Below are 21313 nucleotides of genomic sequence, written 5' to 3'. Positions count from 1 at the left end.
CGGGGGCGGGGTGGGGTGGCGTGGGNTGGGGGCGGGGTGGGGTGGCGTGGGTTGGGGGCGGGGTGGGGTGNGGTGGGGCGGGGTGGGGTGGGGTGGGATGGGGGCGGGGTGGGGTGGCGTGGGATGGGGGCGGGGTGGGGTGAGGTGGGGCGGGGTGGGGTGGGGTGGGACGGGGGCGGGGTGGGAAGTAGTTCCTAGCCCGGTGTGTGGTCATGGCAGAAGCCCGGCGGCTAACGGCGTTGGGGCAGGACATGCGCTGATGTATGTGTGTATGTGTGTCTGTCTCAATTTGCTGGTGTTGAATAGTGTGCCGGAAAGATTTGGTCCGACCCGACCGGACTTGATCTTATGTGAGAGGGAGGTGGCACCCCCCCCACTACACCTCAACCGCCACAACCTCCACCTCCAGTGTGAGCCCGACCCGACCTACAAATGCTCCAATGCCCCGAACACTGTCGTACGTCCGAGTGCCGCACGTCCGCTGCTCCGCTCCCGTCTGCCCTAAACCCCGGTCACCACCATCAGCACCGTACACATACTCTCTTCCCCCTTCCCTCCCCCCCACCTCCGCCAACCACACAGGCCCGCCTGAATGCGTTGCGGGAGGAGGTGGCGAGTCAGCAGCAGCAGGAGGCCCTTCTGGAGGGGCAGATGCGGGCGGAGGCGCAGGCGCACCAGATCAATAGGAATGCGGCGCTACAGCAGGTGCGTGTGCGTATGTATGTATGTATGTGTATATGTATGTGTATATGTATGTATATATGTATATGCGACATAGGGGCCGGGGTGGGGTGGGGTACGATGGCACGATTCGGGTGTTTGCGGCATATCAGCGACGCCCCGGGCGAGGGGTGGGGGCCCTGCACCCCCTCGCCCCGCGGTACCGGAGCAATAATGATTCGTTTGCCGCTTCGTTGACCCCTCCTAAGACCAGGACCACCACGGTGTGGGGTGGGGGGGTATCAGCCGGTGGGGGGGCCACTGTTGAGGGTGAGTGGAAGAGGAGATGGCAGGGTCGTATGGCTGTATGTAGTTACGGATGTATGTACATATGTATGTATGTGTGTGTGTGTGTGTTTTACCAACACCCCTGCATAGGTTCAGGAGGCCGAGCGGCAGGTGAAGCTCAGCCGAGAGGCAGTGGCGGCGGCGGCGGCTGCCCGTACCCAGCACCTGCAGGCCCACCCCAGGGCGGCGGCACAGCACAGCAAGGCGCAGCAGCACACCAGCGGAAGGGCCCCGGGTGTGTCGTACAGCTGCAGGGGGCCCCCGGGTTAGGGGGCGTAAACCTATGGTTTGCCGTACAGTGCATTGCAATGCGGGAGGGGAGGGGAGGGAGGTTGTGGGGGGGCGGGAGGGAAGGGGGGGGGGAGGTTTTCAGGCGCTACGTTACGTAGGGGGCCAGGAGATTAAATGGCCACTTGTGAATGGCCAGCCTGGCCATGGTCCGGTTGGGCTGGGTCAGGTGCCAGCGATAGCGCCAGGCGACATCTACACCTGTTCCCCCCCTCAAGCGTGTGGGGCTTTACCCCCCGTGCTTCACCCCTCTCCCCCTGCTCACACCCCTCCGATGTACGGCACCACCTTGGATAGATCTTCTGGCGTAAGTGCCCGAACGGCCCCTCTACCGCCCCCGGCATCCACCAGACGCCGTGTTTCTCTTTCCCCTTCCCCCTTCCCCAGGCCGTACGGCAGGTGGGGCAGTACTGAAGCCCGCCGCCAAGGCAGGCGCCGGTCGCGGTGGTACGGCAGCCGGCAGCTCGGGGGAGTTCAGTGCACCGGGTGCCAAGAGCCCCGCTGTGAAGAAGGACAAGAAGGGAGCAGGTGGGGTGCGGGTGGTAGTGGTGGTAGTGGGGTGTCCGCTACACGTGCCCAGAAAACAATTCACACCTCTCACCTCACACCTCTCACCTCTCACCCCACACCTCTCACCCCACACCTCTCACCCCACACCTCTCACCCCACACCTCTCACCCCACACCTCATTGATGAGCTACGCCACGGAGCTCAATCCACATTAACATTGGTGCACACGGCTGGGCATGAGTTGGTCTTTACACGCCCACAACTCCCCATGCCATGTGATGCCGTGCACGATGTGTACGCGGTGAAGTCCTCCGGTGGAAGAAAAAAACACATGACACGCGTGGCACAGCTTTCTCCCCCTCATCCCACCCACCATCACACATCACATCACCACATTACCTATTACGTCATAGCACGGGCTCCCTCGGCTTCCGTACGATCTGTACGGTACCTTCAGGCCCCCGCCTCCAGCCCGCCTGCGTGCTTCCTCACCTTGCAGCCGCCTCCCCAGCTCGGCGGTTAATGACGGTTATGGAGCTCCGAAACACGCACCTCAAGGGCCGCCGCCTGGCGCTGCTGTGGCCCGAGGACGGCACTTGGTGGGAGGGCACCGTGCTGGACCACGACATCACGTCCGCGCGGCACCACGCGCGTATCTACTACGATAGCACCGCACAGGAGGAGGAGGTCAAGCTGCTGGACCTCGTGTCGAGTGGGGAGGTTGCCTGGCCTGTTAGGCCCGTAGGGGGGGGACAAGCAGCGGCAGCAGGAACCGGATCAGGGGCGGTGGCGTCAGCGGTGGCGCCACAGCCGCCGCAACATCATGGGGCGGCACACGCTGCACACGCTCCTGTCGGACCGACGGGTGCGATGGCGGCGGCGCCTGGGACACCCGCGGCGGGTGGTGCCCCGGGGGCGAGCGGGACGGCGGTCTCAGGCGGCGGCGGCGGCGGCTCCACGGCAGTGATGGCGGCCATGAGCAGTCCGAAGCGCAAGTCAGGTAGCAGTCCGGCGCTGGACCCGAAGCCGCCGAAAAAGACTCGGAGCGTGAGCAGCCTTACGGCAGCGCCGCCTGCCGGGGCGGCGGGTTTCGGAGCCAGCAGCAACGGCGGCGGCGGCGGCGGTGCCACGGCTGCAGCGAAGGCGAGCCGGGGCTCCCCTAGCATGACTGGGCTGGGAGCGGGCATGGGGGCCCCGGGGCGGGGCTCAGGCAGCAATGGGCTCCCTGGCACATACCAACACACACCAACGCTCCCAACAGAGAGCAGCGGACCTGTGGATGGTGTTGCGGTCGTCACGGCGGCTGCCGGCGGCGGCGGCGGCGGCGGGGGGCCCCAGACGGTTTCTCCCCAGCCGCCGCCGCCGCAGCAGCAGCAGCAGCCACAACTTGTCTCTCAGGCCAGCGGTGTTGCGGCGGTCGGCCCCCCTCAGCCGGTGCCGCCGCAACAGACCCTACAGGTCGCTACAATGCTGCACCCGCATCCGCATCAGCTGTCGCTACAGCAACAGCAATTGCTGCAGCAACAGCAGATGCAAGTTCAGCAGCAACAACAGCAGCAGGTGCAGATTCAGCAGTTGCACCAGCAGCAACAGCAGCTTATGCAACAACAGCAACAACAGCTTGTGCAGCAACAGCAACAACAGCTGATTCAACATCAAATGCAACAACAGCAGCAGTTGTTACAGCAACAGCAGGCTATGCAGCAGGCTGTTGGGCAACAGCAACCCATGCAGCAACAACAGCAGATGCAGCAATTACAGCAGCAACAGCAGTTGCAGCAACAACAGCAACAAATCCAACAGCAACAAATGCAACAGCAACAAATGCAACAGGCTATGCAGCAGGCAGCTGGGCAGCAACAGCAGCAGCAGCAGCAGCGCGTGCTGCTTCCCACCGCGGGCAGCCAGCACGCATCCAGCCCCCGGATAGGCGGCGCTGTTGGGGGTCCCACGCAAGGGCCAGGGCCAGCGCCAGGAGCGACTCAGCAGGGACACAATTCCAGCATGCCGCAAGCGCAGCAGCAGCAGCAGTCCATGGCTTACCCCGGTACGGCAGTCGGAGCCCAAATGACGCATGGGGGGGGACGCATGGGCCTTGTCGGACAACACCCTCACCATCAACCGCAACAGCAGCAGCAGCATGCACTGCAACAGCAGCAGCAGCAGGCGGTCCCAGGACGGCCTTCAGGCCCGCCAGCTCAACCAGCACCGGGGGCGCCACACTTGGGGATGGTGGATTTGGAAGCGCTGGGCGGCGGTATGGCCGGGACTGTGGCAGCAATGGTGACCGGGACCCGAGCCTACGATGCGGCTAGCGGCGGCGCAGTAGCAGCAGCGGCAATGACGGGAGGGGGAGGGGCCAGTCGTGGGAGCCCGGCTGTAGCAGGAATGGTGCCGCAGCAGCAGCAAATGCAGCAGCTGCAACAACAGCAGCAGCAGCAAATGCAGCAGCAGCAAATGCAGCAGCAGCAAATGCAACAACAGCAAATGCAACAACAGCAAATGCAGCAACAGCAAATGCAACAACAGCAAATGCAGCAACAGCAAATGCAGCAACAGCAAATGCAGCAACAGCAAATGCAGCAACAGCAAATGCAGCAACAGCAAATGCAACAGCAGCAGCTGCTGCAGCAGCAAATGCAGCAACAACAACAGCATATGGAGCAGCAGCAGCAGCAGCAGCTGCAACAGCATAACGCACACCAGCAACACTTCCAACACCTTCAACAGCAGCACTTGCAACAGCAACACTTACAACAGCAGCAGCAACAACAACACGCGCAGCAGCAGCACCTGCAGCTACAGCAATTGCAACAGCACCAGCTACACCTCCAACAGCAACACCTCCAACAGCACCAATTGCAACAACAACATCAACAGCAACAACAATTGCAGCAACAGCAGATACAGCACCAACACCTACAACAACAACAACAACAACAACAACAACAGCAACTACAGCAGCAGCAATTGCAGCAGCTTCAACACCAGCAGCAGTTGCAGCAACAGCAGCAAGCGGCGGCCGCGACGACGGGTGTTATGCGGCAGCAAGGAGCGGTCGCCGTGGGCACGTCCAGCCCTGCCGTCACCGCGACAAACACGGCTGGCAGCGGCACTGGTATGGTGTTGCCTGGTCCTGGTGGGCCCCTGGGAACAGCCAGCGGGGCGGGCAGTAGCAGTGCTGGGCAGGGGGTGCTACAGCAGCTCTTCGCGCTGGGGCTTACGGCTGTAGGGCGACAAGTCGCGGTAAGATCTTGGAGGGTGGGACCATCCTAGGACGAGCGAATCCATAACGGCCGTGTACACGATGTATGCACACGATACTTCAGTTCGACAGTTAAGTTTGTTATTTTTTAAGGTGCATGTAATATAATGTAATGTTACAGAGTGGGAGGCTTCTGGGCCGCTTTATCACATTGTCAGTTCTAGATCATTTATCACCTTATAGCACCATCCACCACTACCACACTGTACTTCGCCATACGAACTGTTAGTCCAAGGCGGCGGATCCTGCCTTCAGGGACCCCTCCTCATCCATTCACCCGAACACCCGAAGAGACGGAGGGTTCGGCAATCGCCACCTACCAATCCAGCGTGCGAATCTGGTCCATCAACTGTGACCTCAACTCCACATCTCAGCAGCTAGCCATAATCTCGCGCTCCCGACTAATTCGGGGGTCTCCCCAGGAATCGAACCCAGGACCTTAAACCGCTAAATGCAGTAGTGTCAACCCAGACCAGAAGGTGCATGTGTGTGTGTTTGGGAACCCCGTTTGAAACCCACATTCCCCCGATTTCCCCCCCCCTCCTTTTCCCTAGGTCTTGTATGACGTGGAGGGCGTGTGGATGCAGGGCCGTGTCGTGGCCTGTACGGACAGCAAATTGTCTGTTCAGTACGACGAGGGCTCCGCTGACCACTTCCATCCCACACAGAATCTCACGATGCGAGTACTCGGATGAGGGGTGTGTGTGTGTGTGTGTAGTTAGCTAGCTAGGGGGGGACAGCTAGGCGGGAGAGGGACGGGCGCAATGCGCCGCCGCGTGATGGGGGGGGGGGAAACACTAGTGCGAGAGGGGCCTGGGTGCCTGGATGTATGCATGTGTGCTTTGTAGCTTGCGTGTCCGTGTGTATGTACGTGTGCATACAAACGTGCCGAGTGTTATGGCACATAACACTTCCTGGCGTTCGCTGCGCCTCGCTTTACTTTTGGGGTTGGTCAAGTCCGTGTCGGAGGGTTATGGTGTGATCAATTTGGAGCTGCTGTGTGGTTCTTGGAAAGACACCGATATGTACGTCTGTACCTGGGTCTGTAGCAGTGCTTTGCTGCTACACGCGGAGGAGGTCGCGCTGCTCCTTAGGACGCACTCCGGACTCAGTCGGCAAGAGTCGGTCATCCCAGATTGGGGACTTCCATGGCCCTGTTAGCTATGCAGCCTTGTCGCACGATGTGGCTAGTTTACGAGGGTTGCCACTAGTTTACGAGGGGGGCGCGCCGGGTGTCTGACATAGGAGGAGGAGGCGGAGGAGGAGGACATACATCAGTTGAGGTGTTTAGTTCAATCCTAGCGTACTCTTGTCGAACTGGCGATCCTTTTTTTCCCCCCGATATGTGTCTTTTCCATTCCGGACCCGACGGGCTGTTGGTCGTACAAGAGACTTGAAGTTTTTAATGCTGTACGGGAGGTTTCATGTCTTGGTGGTGACAAAATCTTGGCTTCTGACGTGCCTGTTTTTTGGCGGGTGTAATGGGCGATGGATCATCTTGGTGTCGTGTTGGAAAGCTGTTTAAGCTGCTGCGGCCGCCTCTACTCGACCAGCGGCTACACACGGGGGGTGCAAGCGAGGGTGTGAGCGGACCCCCTGACAAAGGTGGTAGGGCGTGTTGATGTTTTTTTTAGCTTTTATCATTTACATGTTTTTTACAATCCGTATAAGGACAACCACAAAGCCGGGAAGACACGAGCAGAAAAGTTATGGTACTTGGAGGCTGCTGAACTGTATCTGTATCGTATCACAAGATGTCGTACGACTACCCTCGGTAGAGCTTGCATTGTACGACACATCCACATTTATGTTATGTAGAAACCACCCCCCCGATGTGGACATCGGTAAATAACATTTTTATGTCGCGGCGGGCGATTGGGCGGTGCATGGTAATGATGATGGAATTCTTGGACCTCTGCGGCGTCCATTGCCCCCGGGCAAGAGAGGTGTGAAGGCGCGAGGGAACGAGTGAGGGAGGCCAGGAGAGTCTTGCGGTGCGACGTGTGCTACTCAGAATTTGACTTGGTGTGAAACAGCTGAAGAAAGCCGTCTTGCCAAAGGGGCGTTATAATCTGATGGATCTGTGTGAGGGGGGTTTTAAGTGAGGGTCTGGTTGACCCAGGTGTTGGGTCGGGACAGGCGTGCTCTCGTGTTGAGGGGGCTGGGCCTCGTGTTGCTAGATATGTACTTGGCGAGTGGGGCTTCATGTGGATAGGGCCCTACTACGTGTGGGCCCGAGAACGTGCACACTTGTGTGAGGAGCGCGGCACAGCGGGGTAGGACGTCCCATCCCGGTTTGCTGCTGGGCTATCCATCCTTGGTCCGTTCGCTGCATCACGGGTCCCTGGGCAATTAGTCTAGTCAGTCCAGGGAGGGGGCCATCACGAAGTTTGTTTCTGGTAGTGACGCCCTCATAGCTGCGTACTTTCGGTGGACGGACACCTTAGTGTCGTGCCGTACACTGTGCCGTATATGATGCGGTCTGTCCGTCGTCGTCGGTGGCAGGGAGAGGGGCATATCTTGTTTTGTGGGTCGTTCCACCAAGTAGTGGGTTGCATGTGGGCCAAGGAAGGATTACGCAGCTCGTAGTAGCTTTTTTGGTGTTTGTGCCGTTGGTCAAACAGATGTTGGCGGAAGGAGGAAGAGTACAATGCATGCGTGAAGCGGTTTCGTCGATCTTGTAGCTTGACCTGCTGGTAAGGATCTGCTGCTTCTGCTATTGTTGTTGTTGTTGCTACAGCTGTTTGAGCGTCTCTCATAATGGTGGCGATGCACGAGGCACGATGTTGTGGTGCGTGGCCCGGTGGCCTGGGCGGGGTTGATGCGGGGTTGCGGTGTATTCCAATCGCTGCAAGTCTCGGCCCGGCATCATCAACTTTGAGGAAACGGGATCCGGTAGCTGTGGTTCTTGAGCAGCAACCCAGATCGGGCCCATTGCAATTGCGGCTGATCAGCTAGTGTCAGTGCCTAACTTAATGCCTTAGCTGTCCGCTCGTCTGTATTTTGCCATGGCCGCACCGCAGTGTGCGGGGTAGGGTATCGGGCTCATGCGTTTCATGTTTACTGGACGACGCGAAAATGATAATGCGTGGTGTGTGCTCAGCTCAGCTCAGCTGGTCCTGGCTGCCTGGCGCTCTGTTAAAAGGGTGGGTGGTATGGGCAGATTTTACCAAAAGGAATATTTTGCGTTAGGGAGCAAGTTCCCTATGTACCTTGGCTTGGGGCGTTTCTTGTCCTTTCTTGCAAACCTCTCTGGCCGCATGTGTGCTTCGGTGCTCGGTGAGAGGTTAGCAGGGCAGGGTGCGGCCTGTGGACGTGAGGTGGGTGTGAGTTTACTGGATATAGTTATGGGTCGCCCAGATGTGCACCGAGCGAGGCATTAAAACTTTGCAGGGGATGCGGCCTTTGTCATTCTGCGGTTTGAGCGCACGATTGTGTTTTTCTCGTCTGTTTGGAGCCCCGTTATGGCTCTGGCGGTGCACTGCAGTTTGTCCAAATAGTGGGTAAATCAAATCATGGCAGGAGACACTCTTCACGATTCTAGATGGCAGCAGGGTGATGGTGTGGAACGGACGGCGGAGCCAGATGGCCAAGACTTACGGGATGTGTGTGTGGGAGGGGGGGAAATATCATTTAGTTAGGATAATATAACATGGAGGCGGCGTGAGAGAGTGCAGCATTTCGGAATGTTTGGGACTTACCGTGCTCCGCTGTACACTTGACGGCGTGGAGCGCGAGGTGTGGTGGGATGGAAGCTGGGAGGCAAAGTGTACGGGTGACCGTGATGCTGAGGACTGACAGTGACTTGTTGCTGACAGTGGAACAACATCGGAACGACGTAGGTTGCGCTCTATGAGCGCCTTACATTACACAGATCGGATGGGTTGCGGAAATGACAACCGGGAAGAGCCCAAATGCTGCCTTGCCTATATCGCTCCCTTTGTGGTGCTCGGTGGTAAAGGCTACCGCACTACTTTCAAACTGATTTTCTCATGCCGACATAGGCCTCCATAGGCTAATAGACCTGCGCACAAGGCTAATAGAAATCTGCACACAACATGCGCCCCCACTGCCCTGCTCGCCCCGGCTTGCTCCAAGGAACGTACCATGACGGACTTAGCTGTTGGGAACCCATCAGGCTACAGCTGAACACCAGACAGCGTGCTCTACATGTCCACACAGCCCGGTCCTCTGCATCGTCCTCGCATCCTCTACGTCGCCATCGTTCCCGGACGACTCCACGAAAAGACGGTCTCTGCCAGTACAAGACGCGTTTCTGCACACGACCCGCAACCATGGCCAGTGGAATGTGCGATGCGACACAGGCCACATGCGTGGCGCATGCTCCTCTAAATGCCAGGGCCTCCTACCACGTGGCGGTTTCAGATCAACGCGTTCAGAACCCAACGCATAAAGACACCGACATTCTCACACTCACACACACACACCACCACTTCGCATTCCGACTGTCCAGCCCAGGCATGCAACAAAGGGGTTGTTAAGCGCAACACGTAACAGCCGATTGAGTTAACCATTCCACCCTGAGCTTGTTTCGCTGCTCCACAGCCGATCCACCCAGTGGCGATCGGAAATCCATGGCGGCAACGTGGTGGTCGTTAGACAGCGCAAGGGCAGGACGAGACTGGCACCACGTCAACCGGGTCGTGGTTGTTGTCGAGATCCAGGTACTGTAGCGGCCACCCACCCCCACCCCTACTGCGTGGAATAACCCAGGATGGGAAGGACGCGGCTACCTGGGCCCCCTATCCCTACCCTTACCGCTACCCCTACCGCTGTGTGGAAATCACCAAGAAAGCGCAGGGTCAGCCGCGAAACCCCAGGTCAGCCAGGTCGGACCCTGCTCTCACTCCACTTGTAGGCCCGCATAGGCCAACTGGGACCTCAACCCCGACCTCGTCCGTGCTCGTATACCACCGCGGCAGCAAACCTTCGCCGCGGCGCTCGCGGCGCTTTGAAGGACAGGCGAGACCCGCCAACATCTTATCTAAGCGCTCCATAATCATTGCAGCGCTCAGAAGCCACGGGTCGGCATGGTTGCAGGCCGCGGCACGAACTTGACCTGCGGAGTTGTGTGCATAAGGATGATGATGACCAACAGTGAGAACGATGGGTCGGGATGGATCAGGATGACGGATCAGGATAAGACACGCTGGTAACCGAAGGAAGACAGATGTGAATTGGCGCCAGAGCTGCGATGCAAGGTTGTCGCTAGAGAAGCTAGCGAGGTCCATCCCACGGCGATGGCGTTGCCCGTCTGTAGCTGAGCCACATGGGCTGGGGTTAGGTGGACTGAGTCCGCATGCCAGAGGGTGGGTGCTCTCCAGAGGGTGATGTGCAGCCTGGGAGGGCAGCCGCTGCTGTGAAGCAGTGCTGTATGGGAAAAGGCCAAGTCCCAATCTGACCGAGCTGTCTGGCCACTTCAAACCGCTGCATAACCGTCAAGCCGCCTGGGTTACCAGCAACGCCAGGGACACTCCACATCCTCGAACGCGTTGCAAAGCTGAGGTGCTGAGGTGACCACTATTGCGACTTCCCATTGCCATCTGAATTCTCTGGCAATGAGCAAAACCCGCATCCTGCTGTGTGTCGCATGTTGCATCTTGACAATCATCAGCAGGTATAGACGCGCCCATGTCCAGGAGGCTATGCCCTTGAAGCCGCTTACCTCCTCAGGCTTCAGGGGTGCGTTGGCAAACATCTGAAGGCGCAGGGTGCATGGGGAGTAATAGGGGGAGAGAGGCGTGTGGATAAACTGCGGAGGTTAAATAGGCTGGTAACATCCGACTGCGCCAGGTTACCTTCTCAAAGTCAAAGGGCGACTTATCCACCGTGCGTGCTGTGTACTTGTTGTTGCGGCGATAATCACGAACTGCGCAAGGCATTCATCGTTGCTCAGCGATGAACTGGCACCGTCGCATCCAGGACACCAACTCCTTACCGAAGTACTTAATATCATAGACCAGCTTCGGAGAATCGTGTGGAACGCGAGCCTTCACCGGTTGTGTCCTGCGGAGTGCCCCACGACGTGTCAGAACCCTAAGCCTTTCTCTTGGTTTACATAAAATGTGAATAAAAGCTGAGGCGGGCTGCTCACCCGGGTGCGAATTTCCGGTACTCGAGGCCCATTGGCATATAGTGCTCATAGTCCGGCAAGCTGCGCACGCCAGTCATCTTCCACGGCTCTTTGACACCAACACGATAAAGGACGTCCTTCAGGGCTTTCAACGCGTTCTTTGCAGCCTCCGCCATTTCCAATATGCTGTGCAACCTCCTGAGAAAACTTGCAAAGTCAATAGGTAAAGCCTTAACACCTTATGGGAGTAACCATTGCCATGCTTAGGTGGACCCCCCAATTCCGAATCATCAGGTACGGCAACTGCAAACTGTCATTATGAGCCCCTATGGATTGTTTTCAGTCCGCGACAGCGCGCGTTGCGTATATGTGCTTCAGATCTTTATATCTATACATTGATCCTATGCATCCTTCCAAAGCGCATACTCGGCATCCCACAAACGTGTTTGCAACCTTGTAGCGCAACTAGATGTCGCGATGTCACCGTAGTTTGATGAACTGTCCCGAAGCCGCAACTCCAGGAGTAAATGCACCATCGCGGCCTTCACACGCAATCTCCAACCCCTGCAGCGCCCTGGCGCGATCTCTCGTGGGCGGTGCGGGGCACAGCGCTGCACTTGCCTCCCACGGTGGCTAGCACATCCGTTTGTGAAAGCGCTTTCCTTTCGGGTAGCCGCTCCCACAGCCGTCCATGGACCCGCAGGGCCACGCATCCCGCAGGGCGGACGCAGCGGGGACATCCATCAGCGATCCCTTGCAGCTCAATTTCAACCAGACAGCCGAAGGATCGTAGCTCAACCAATGGATCAACTCCTGCGGATGCTGTCCCAGAAGCGCAGACAGCAACAATTGTGCCATCTCATCCCCGAACACAGTCTACAGCCATGACGACAGGGCTATCAGCAGCAACGTCCATATCACTACTCACGCCTGCCGTGTCTCTTGGAGCACAGCTCTCCCATGCCAGGTCGCAGTCGTCAAGCCCAGCTCCCGCCAGTACTACTCCAATAACCCCGTGGAAATCCCCAAGTGGCGCTGCCCCTCCACTTCCGCAGCCAGGACAGTCTCAGCCTCAGCCTCAGCCGACCAGGGCTCCAGGGCGGTGGTGGCGGTGTCCTCCCTCGCCTGGTTGGCGCCACCAGCTCCCTTCAGACGATAAGCCACCAGGCCAGCTGCCCCACGTCCCTCACAGCTCAGACAGCCCTCCCCAACTGCCTGCTCCCCCGGCAACGCGACCAACAGCGGCAGATGAGGGGGAAGAACCTGCAGTGGGCAGTGGCGGAGGCAATGGCGGTGGCGGCAGTAGCACGGATGGTGCCAGAGCTGGGGGCCGTGGTGGGGGCCCCAGGGCCTCCAACAGCAGGCTTGAAAAGCCCGGAGGCGGTCCAGCAGTAGCAGTAGCAGGTGGTGAGGGCGCAAGTGAGGGTGGTGCAGTCCCCCGCAGGCTGCTGCTGCTGGCGGCTGCTGCGGCAGCTTCCGCGTTCACGGGCTCTGTGATGGCCTCCTGCCTGGCTGCCCCGGGGGCTGCTCGCGCGGTGCAGGTACGAGACTCGTATTCCCGCATTGGGGGGGGCCTCTTTCAGGACAGAGGGGGAGGGGAAAGAGGGGGAGGGGAAAGAAAGTGAGGGGAAAGAGACAGGAAGACGGCAGTCCCACAGCCCTCCTCTGTCCTCTCCTCCCACCCACCGGCCCCCCACACACTCAGCGATGATGCCCTGCCATCGGTCCCCTCCCTCCATCGGTCCCCTCCTCTTCTTCAAATCCGGAAGTAAACCTCCCGCTCCCTCGCTTTCCCCCTCCCTTCCCTGTCTATGTGTCTGCGCAGCGCACCCCGGCCCAGTGCCGTCAGCTCTACGCGCCCTTCCTGGTCCGTCCGGATTACTCGAGGGGGGGGCCGCTGGGGGTGGCCCGACTGCCGCGGCTCGAGCACACGTGCAGCTCGTGCTTCCCCGCGTGTGTCAACGGCAGCTGCACCTTGAGAGTGGAGGTGGTGTACCCCAAGGTGGAAGGGGAGGGGGAGGGAAGGGGGAGGGATTACTCGCCGGCATGGGGAGCCGCAATGGGACCCAACCCCGCGCAGCTTGTGCTGGTTAGATCTGACACGGCACGGCCTGACAACAATACACACTCCCCGGATAGCTCTCCTTCTGAAGACCTAATTGAATTAAAACCAGACCGGCCTAACGACCCTAACCGCCGGCAAGTGTCGACCTGATTGGCGAACATGCCTCCCTCCTCCCCCCCGTCCCTCCCCCCTCCGCACCGTCAATCGTAAACTCAAAACGTCAGTGGTTCGTCTTACCCCCTCCGGACGCCCCTGCTGGCTCCCACCCCCCACCTCGCAGGGAGGTCCCGAGCTGGGACTGGGCCCGCCCTTCCCACTGGCAGTGTTCTCAGCGGGCTTCCTGCTAGGGAGCGAGTCGTACATGTCGTACGCGGAGCGCTTGGCCAGCTGGGGGTGAGTCAGCGGCAAGCGCCTGTCCGTGCCGGGGTTGTGGGCTGGGTGGGTTTCGGAGCTGGGGGAAGGGGGGGAGTAGCTCACGCGCGGGAGGGAGGGAAAGAGGGAGGGTGCTACAGCGAACTAGGATTGGGTATAGAGGGGCTGCGGGCAAACACCGTCTCCTACACTCTAGCGGCCCGTCGACCATATGTTCTCCCTGGCTGCATTCCATGTGCTTTGCCGTACAGGTACGCCGTACTAATGTACGACCGCAACGAAACGGTTGCTTCTCTCCTGGACGACGCTGCATGTGTACGGTTGTTGGTGGAGCTGATGGACTGGGCGAGTACGGACCCGTTGATGCGACGACTAGCTGATCCGGATGCCGGGGTGTACATGGTGGGGCACTCCAGGTAGGGCTGGGGGGGAAGACGAACCACCACGTGAACGAATGAAGCTGATGCCAAGGAGGATATAAACTGACACTGATATGGCTGGCGGGGCAGGGAGGAGGGGGGAAAGACGAAATGCAAACGAGTGAAGCTGCTGCCAGGGCAAGAGTGTACCAGACGGAGGAGGGGGGAAGGGGTGGAGCGGTGTGTATGTGTGTGTATGTCTGAAAGGGAGGTCCTACCTGATGCACTTCTGAGTGAGTGAAGAGTGGAGCGCAGTGGAGGGGTGCAGCAGTTGGTGCCTGGGCAGCTCCGGAACCGCCATATCCTCCACCCTTCACCGGTGGCGGTTGTTTGTTAATGTCGGCTCCAGGGGCGGCAAGCTGGCGGCCCTGGCGGGTGCGGAGGACGCCAGGGTGGCGGCGCTGTGCCTCATAGACCCCGTGGACAACACCGTGTATGCGCCACTGGCGCCGGGGTAAGTGGTGGAGGAAGGGGGGAAGGGGTACGTGTGTGTAGGGGCCAGTAGAACTTGGTAGGAGTTTCGGGGGTGGGGGGAAAAAAGTAGTCAGGGTTTTGGGGGGAGGGGAGCGGATTGGAGAGGGGTTAGGGGTGGAAACGTCCTTGCACGTATGTATCGATTACTGTCCCACTCCGTGCCCAACCCCCTCCCCCCCCCCCTCTCCCCGTCCCCGCCTGTGGGGCCCCTCAACCCCCGCCTCGCAGTTTCCCCTCAGCCCTGGCTGCCCTACGTAACATGCCGCGGGAGAGGCCCCTGCCCCTGGCGGCTGTGGGAGGAGGCCTGGGAGGGGACTGTGCACCGCGCCAGGTGGGTTGGTGGCCCGACTGTCAGGGTGTGTGTGGGGAGAAGGTTCCTGGAGGGTGCGGGAAGGGGGGTGGCGGCCTGCGTGGGGGCGGAAAGAGGGAGGGAGGTCCCGACGGAGGGAGGGGGGTATAAGGGGGCCGCGGTCGGGATGTGTGGGAATACACTCGGCAGCTCTACTTAGGGCGGGAGGTCTTCGTAGCGGGAGGTTGTACACCGGGGAGGGGGTTGGAGACATTCGACCGGGGGTTGCGGCGGAGTGGCTGTGTGTGGGAAGATGGGTGGGACCTCTTATCAACGATGTTTTAAACCAGTCAGTTTTAAAGCCACTACTGTTAACGTACTCCGATGCGTAGCCACCAACCGCTATCGGTCGTTCCCCCTTGGATCCATCCATGGGGGGGCCCCCAACCAACTCGCCTGTGCAGGCCAACTACCGGCGTTTCTTCGCGGCTTCCACAGCCCCCAGTTGGGAGGTGGCCATCCCGGAAGCAGGTCAGTGCGGGGCGGGGAGGGGCGACGGCGGGAGTGCAGGACGAGGGAGTTGCGGAACTTAACTGTACCATACTGCACTGTAATGCCTTACACCGTATCTTTACACGTAGTACCTACGTACGACAGCAACGCGCACGGTAATGCAGTGCATGACGTGATTGAACCCCTCGTCCTGCCCCCCACCCCAAACCCTCCGGTATCCCCCGCAAGAGTGAGCATCTTATAGTCAGTAAGTCCTTCGGCCCGGTCGCCCCACAAACCCCTTTCTCTGCCCGGCCCCCCTCCCCCTCCTCCGTCTCCCCGCCCCCTCAGGTCACTTTCAGTTCCTGGACTCCCTGTCGGGACTGCAACGGGCCCTATGTCCCGCGGGGGAGGTATCCGATGCGGCTGTGCGGGCAGTGGGGATGGCGGTCATGGTGGCGTGGGGCGAGAGCATCATTCGGCACAGGGGTGCGCGTGTGGGGGGTTGAGAGGGGAAGGGGCATGGGTAGGGGAGGGGCAGGGAACGCGGGGAGAAGGGAAAGTGAGGCGGCAGGTGGAGCTTCGGGGAACTGAAGGGAGCTGGGTGGAGATTAGCAATCGGGGCTCTGTTGATGATTCTCATTTCCTAACCCCGCTCCTCAACCCCCGGCCCGGCGTCCGTACAGGTGCGGACATCTTCCACATGCCAGTGCCGTACCCCTTCGCCTGCCAGCAGCAGCAGCAGCAGCTGGCACGCCCCTCACCTTCCGCAGGACAGTTCTCCACGCCTCCGGACCCACCCCTCCGCCCGCTGCAGCTGTCCAACTTGGCCGAGCTGCAGCAGCGACAGGGGCTCAGAGGCCAAGCATCCCTGGCCCAGGCGGCCTATGCGGCGGCGGCAGTACGGCAACAGGAGCCACTCCTGACGGAGCTACAGCCGCAACGGGAGCAGGATAGCACAGAGCGGGATGATGATGATGTTGGCGTCACAGGCCCCCTGGAGCGATTCCGAGACCAGGACTCTGCGTTTGACTCCACGGATCGGGACCGGGAGACTTCCAGGGTCGCATCGGGGGCTGCGTGGTCATCGGCGAGCGGCAGTGGCGGCGGAGGGCTGGTCGGGGGAATGGAGGGGGGCCAGGAGCTGGCAGATGCGGCAGGGGACGCCGTGTCCAGAGCTGTTCAGCCTGCAGGTATGTCCATGCCTCCCGCGGAAGCAGCCGCATCTTCACGTATTCGACCGGGTATGGACCGGAGGCAGCTGCCCAGTGGCCCAGGCACCGCAGGTGATGGTGACGCTGGAGACCGGGCTGCTTCGCAGCTGCCGGTGGCGGCGGGTGCGGGTCGTGTAGTTGTCGTACAGGATGCTCTCCGAGTGGGCCTAGACCGTATGGTAACGCGGCTTCAGTACGAAACGGGCCTCCACCTGGAGACGCGGTACAAGAACTTCGATTCTGATTCTGATGAAGGTAGCGATCAAATTACTTATGACGAGTTTTTGTATGGTGAGAGGGGACGAGCGCAGCAGTGAGGGGATGGATGGGACGCGGGAGGCTAAGAGTGAAGTTGTGTGTGAGTGTGTGTGAGTGAGTTGCTTTGCCTGTATTTCATCAGTCTACTTGATGACAAGGTGCGTGTCATGCATATTCACACCACCACACTGGTGCACTGTAGCTGCTAATTGAAGCGTTTCGTAATTTGTAGGGATGTTCGCTATATATGCAGGGGCAAGCAGGAGTTTAACTACGTGTTCAATTTTTAGCTCGTTATTTTTTACATCATTGTAGACCACTATAGCAGTCTTGGGTGTTTGAGTGAACTCGGATGAGGCGTTAGCAACACAGGATTACCTACATAGAGGTCTGTTGACGGTGTGTATCCGTACATAACCTGCAGGAGGATGAATCAGTGCGTGGCGAGTGTAAGGGACCAACGTCATCTAGTTGGTCTCCATGTTTGTGCAACTGTTGGAAACGACCGAGACGGCGTGAGATCGAGGATGAGGTTGGTGAGGTTGCGTCCTTTTACGGGAGGGACGAAGAGCCAGTTGGCACAGTGCACGTGAAGTAATGGGTTTGCCCATTGGTTTGGTTAGGTGACGCGACGCCACACCGACCTTCCCCACCACTGCCTTCCAATACTCTGCGTTGGAGACGTTACATCAGGTTGCGTTCCTGGCCACATAGGCGTGTATACTTCCGTGTGGGCGCCCCGTCCATCTCCACATGGACCGTGACGCGACGCGCGACACTCCAAGCAAGAACAGTGTGGTACGGACTTCCGCAAGCTCGGGTGGTGCTCGATATTGGGGTGCCCCAATGTTCAGAGCAGTGTAATTATTGCCCGTTGCCGGGGTTGCATGGTTGTGGCCAGCTAAGCAAAGGAGAGCGGCGAAGTGAGCCTCACTCACCATGCTCCCCCCAGATAGCAATGTCCAAACAAAGCCCAACCCGAGTTAGAGGAGTCCTTGTGTTGCCCAGGCGCAACTATTTATGTATGCACGTACTTAAATATTGTGCAAAATGAGGAAAAAATGACAGAAACGAAACAGGTCCAGCGCGCTGTTACCTGTTTGCCTCTTGCTCGACACCACTCCCACAGCATAGCCGGAATACAACGGACGTGAGCGCACACGAAAAAGCTTACGGCAGTTTGGAAAACGGCCAACTGAACAGACCAACGGGCCTTTTGCGAAATGTCGACGACGGGCGACAATCGCCTTATCCCTGTCCACAGCCGCATGCAGTGCAATAAACATCAGTATCACCACCACTATCCCTGAAATATTACGCAATCGTGGATCAGAAAATCACAAAACCCCTACACTAATCCGAACACTCTCACGCATTTTTTCGCACGCAGGCCACGTGCCTCCAGTTCCACTATGAAACACCATTTTAGCCGAAGCAAATCCACCAGTTATTCGTCCTGCGCACTTCACCGCCACTGAGGCTTGGCTCCAATAGCCAACTGCCAGCCCATCAGCTGCAGTCCCTTTGCCGTTGCCTCAAGCTGCGCATGGTGTGGCGGCGCCCAACCCCGGCACAACCCAAAGTCAAAGCCAGCTCCCTCCTTCCTGGCCAAAGCCCCTGCTGCTGCTGACGGAATGAAAGTCCCTAATGACCTACTTGCCCTCGCTGCGCCACCCTCCGTGCCAAGTCTACCTTTTACTGGTCAATATTGAGCACAAGCGCAACCCCCTGCAGCACCCAGTGGCTCGAGTGCTCGCTGGACGCCAGGTCTGCATCGAACACCAGGCCCACGCCCATGGCGTTACGTCGCGCCTGGGTCACGTAGACCGGTGCACGGAAGGTGTTGGCGAGCTTGAGCTTGTTGGCCTCAATTGGGATTACCTGCAGGATGGGCAGCTCCGTGACCAGCACCTTGGGGTCCTGCTTGCGTAGCTGCCCCTCCTCAATGTCCCACGCAGCGCCCTCCAGGTACAGCCCCGTCATGTAGCAGCCGTAGCGCGGACGTTCCGTGACCTGATAGGGGTCTGTGAACTTGGTAACCTTGGTGTACAGCGTCGACTTATCCAGCGGCCAGCCCTTGTCGCGACAGGCCGCCTGCACCAGCGCTGCGATGTAGGTCTCCGGTATATGCAGACCGGACAGCCAAATCACCTTCGGCTCTCCATGCTCCGTCCAATCCTTGTACTGCTTGTACCGCCGGCCGAACCACAGCATCCAGGCACCCAGAGCCTTTTCTGTGGCGGGATTTAGCCGGGCCCACATGGCCGGCAGCTTGCCGTTGAAGAGGCTGGACGCCAGTTCCTCCAGCCGGGAGGAGAAGCCGATCTCGCCACTCAGCGCGCGCTGCAGGTCCCGCAGGGAGGAGACCATGACCGCCAGGACGCCGTTCCAGCGCTCCAGCTCCTGTAGCAGTACCACCTGAGTGGGGCTGGGTGTGCCCAGCTCCTTGCGTAGCTGGGGCAGGTCGAACGGCTCGGGGATCTTGGCGGAGATGTCACGTGCCACGCCGCCGATGAACTCCTCACGGCCCACGCCGCCACCGCCGCCACCGGTTCGCGGCTGAAGGTCCACCAGGTCGGCCCAGATGGCCTTGGTCGCGGAGGTGTAGTAGGAGATGTCGGCGTTGGCATGAAGACCGAACGCCTCCGGGCTCTGGAACGCGAGAGGAAGCAGCATAAGCCCACAGTTAGTGCTAACCCTCGCGCAGTAGTTGCAGCCCCCTGTCCGTGAGTTAGTAACATCCCAACTGTACCCAACCCAACGAACGGCATGCGCCCCAGCATCCACGCTCCTATCCCTTTCCCCTGCCCAGTCCCACAGGGCAGCCCCCAGAGCTCCACATCCCCCCACCTGGACCAGGGGCAGCGCCTCAATGGCCTTGAGGTACACGTCCCGGGGCCCGCTGGATGGGATGGAGATGACGTAATCCTTGCATGCGTAAAAGTGGAAGGGCTGGAAGGTGTCGAACAAGAAATCCCCCAGATACTCATCCAAGTAGGTGGTGAGAATGCGCCGATCGTAGCTGTCCGACACGCGGCCGCCGTACATGGCCTGGAAGAAATAGAGCAGTGCGGAGTAGAGCAGCAGCGCGGAAAACGCATCAGAACGGTCGGAACCACCACCGCAGCTAACATAGAAGGTCAGATTTCCGCAGCATGCGGGAGGAATGCGCAGGATGTGGAGGGCCGAGGTGGATTTGCACAAAGGAGCTGCTGTCGGTTCACCACCGAAACTATTCTGTGCGCTGATCCCTTGTCGATCGTCGGGCAATCGGGGATAGCAGCGCTCAGTGGCAGACTTCATTTCCAAACCCCGGCCCCCACTCGGCCACAGCTGCCGAAGCACTATCACGTACCTCCCCAATGAGGTAGCGCAGGGTGCCCCAGGGGATGAGGTCGTCCTGAGCGTCCCAGGCCTTGGTCAGGTAGGTGGAGATGAGCGCCATGGAGATGCGGAAGTCCGTCTCGTTGAAGTCATACGGTACGTTCCATCCAAGCTTGCCATACTTGCGCCGCTCTTGCACGACGGCGTGGAAGAAGGCCAACACGTAGACCAGCGGCCGGAAGGCTGCATGCGGGCAGTCGGCCAGCACGTCCTCCGTGATCTTAGAGTAGCTCTGACGCATGTTGAGCTTCAGGCCATTGGGCGGTTCCGTCACCACCTGCGCCGCAAGGGCCGCGGGTTGAAGGTGTAAGCGGGTGTGGGGGGAGAAAGGGGCACGCACAACCACTAATAAGCACAAACGCCCTACATCACAAACTGGTACGCCTGCATCCCCATAGCTGCACACAACACCCAGACGCCCCTGCCGGCGTGACCCGCAGAACGCACCTTGAGTGAGCGCTGCAGCACTCCCAGCGGGAAGCGGTCGGTGGGCTCCGTGGTGAGCCACAGACGGAAGTCGTGGTGGGGCTTGGTGATCTTCTCCAGAATCTTCTCCAGCGTCTTGAGCCAGGTGGGCAGCAAGTGGCAGTTTTGCAACATGATCCACAGCCCGCGGGTGGCGCCCGTCTCAATCAGCTCTTGCGCCTTGGGGCCCATGCCCTGGCCCAAGGCCATGTACTTGAGCTTGGCGCCCGGCCTGAAGCCCATCTCCTCGCCCAACTTGAACACATCGAAGGCCGGATCGGCGCCAGGCGAGAGCACGAAAACAATGGGCGTGTTTTCGGAGCTCTGCTTGTAGATGGCGCGGTACTCGAGCACAGGCGGTTGCACGTACTTCTCACCCATGACGCTGATCACAAAGCGCGTGATGCCAACGGTGACGCGATCCATGCGCAGGCAGCGCAGCAGACACAGCTTCTCGAAGTCGGTGAGGAAGGAGTGGTAGCCCATGGGCAGCTCCGCCTCCTCGGGCGCCTCCAGGTCGTAGTAGGACCGCCAGGCACCCTCGTCAGACTCGATATCATTGGCCAGACTGCGAGAATGAGAACGGGGGCGGTGAAAGCCGGTCAATGGAGCAAAAGGTGGGGGAGAGTGGAGGCTGCTGCTGTGGATGGAGGGCGGATGTGCTGCACAAGGACGGTTGGTGCTGGATGGGTCAGCAGCTTAGAACAGGCAAACCC

General features: G+C 59.6%; 4 protein-coding genes across 4 annotated transcripts in view; 2 read left to right on the top strand and 2 right to left on the bottom strand.

The window, feature by feature from the left end:
• Positions 1–5766, top strand: part of VOLCADRAFT_94313 (uncharacterized protein) — a gene marked incomplete at both ends in the record, with an annotated part of 6897 nt that extends 1131 nt beyond the window's left edge. Inside the window, 6 exons of the mRNA XM_002953519.1 lie at positions 410–457; positions 583–705; positions 1099–1243; positions 1684–1824; positions 2306–3240; positions 5626–5766. Of these exons, the coding sequence (XP_002953565.1) occupies positions 410–457; positions 583–705; positions 1099–1243; positions 1684–1824; positions 2306–3240; positions 5626–5766 (1533 nt within the window). The remainder of the gene's footprint in view (positions 1–409; positions 458–582; positions 706–1098; positions 1244–1683; positions 1825–2305; positions 3241–5625) is intronic.
• A 1666-nt stretch (positions 5767–7432) lies between these two features.
• upf2 (uncharacterized protein) lies at positions 7433–11395 on the bottom strand (the record flags this gene model as incomplete). Its single annotated transcript, XM_002953424.1, has 7 exons — positions 11187–11395; positions 11031–11098; positions 10891–10961; positions 10758–10790; positions 8773–8826; positions 8284–8378; positions 7433–7553 (listed from the first exon to the last, which is right to left on the bottom strand). Exons 1-7 carry the CDS (start codon positions 11339–11341, stop codon positions 7433–7435), a joined length of 597 nt encoding a protein of 198 aa, XP_002953470.1. The 5' UTR covers positions 11342–11395.
• Positions 11396–11406: 11 nt separating this feature from the next.
• Positions 11407–17902, top strand: VOLCADRAFT_94311 (uncharacterized protein; the record flags this gene model as incomplete). Its single annotated transcript, XM_002953518.1, has 15 exons — positions 11407–11459; positions 11736–11761; positions 12041–12293; positions 12358–12584; positions 12639–12706; positions 12991–13167; positions 13511–13623; positions 13854–14018; positions 14371–14475; positions 14724–14826; positions 15249–15315; positions 15628–15765; positions 15963–16781; positions 16891–16906; positions 17878–17902. The coding sequence occupies 15 exons, from the start codon at positions 11407–11409 to the stop codon at positions 17900–17902; spliced, it is 2355 nt and encodes a 784-aa protein (XP_002953564.1).
• A 383-nt stretch (positions 17903–18285) lies between these two features.
• Positions 18286–21313, bottom strand: part of VOLCADRAFT_105994 (flagellar inner arm dynein 1 heavy chain alpha) — a gene marked incomplete at its 5' end in the record, with an annotated part of 28347 nt that continues 25319 nt past the window's right edge. The window contains 4 exons of the mRNA XM_002953423.1: positions 18286–19400; positions 19599–19799; positions 20104–20409; positions 20580–21165. Of these exons, the coding sequence (XP_002953469.1) occupies positions 18444–19400; positions 19599–19799; positions 20104–20409; positions 20580–21165 (2050 nt within the window). The 3' untranslated portion in view covers positions 18286–18443. The remainder of the gene's footprint in view (positions 19401–19598; positions 19800–20103; positions 20410–20579; positions 21166–21313) is intronic.

The sequence above is a fragment of the Volvox carteri genome, assembly GCF_000143455.1.
Source record: "Volvox carteri f. nagariensis unplaced genomic scaffold VOLCAscaffold_36, whole genome shotgun sequence".
Lineage (NCBI taxonomy): Eukaryota > Viridiplantae > Chlorophyta > Chlorophyceae > Chlamydomonadales > Volvocaceae > Volvox > Volvox carteri.
This window is presented reverse-complemented; position numbering and strand designations above follow the sequence as displayed.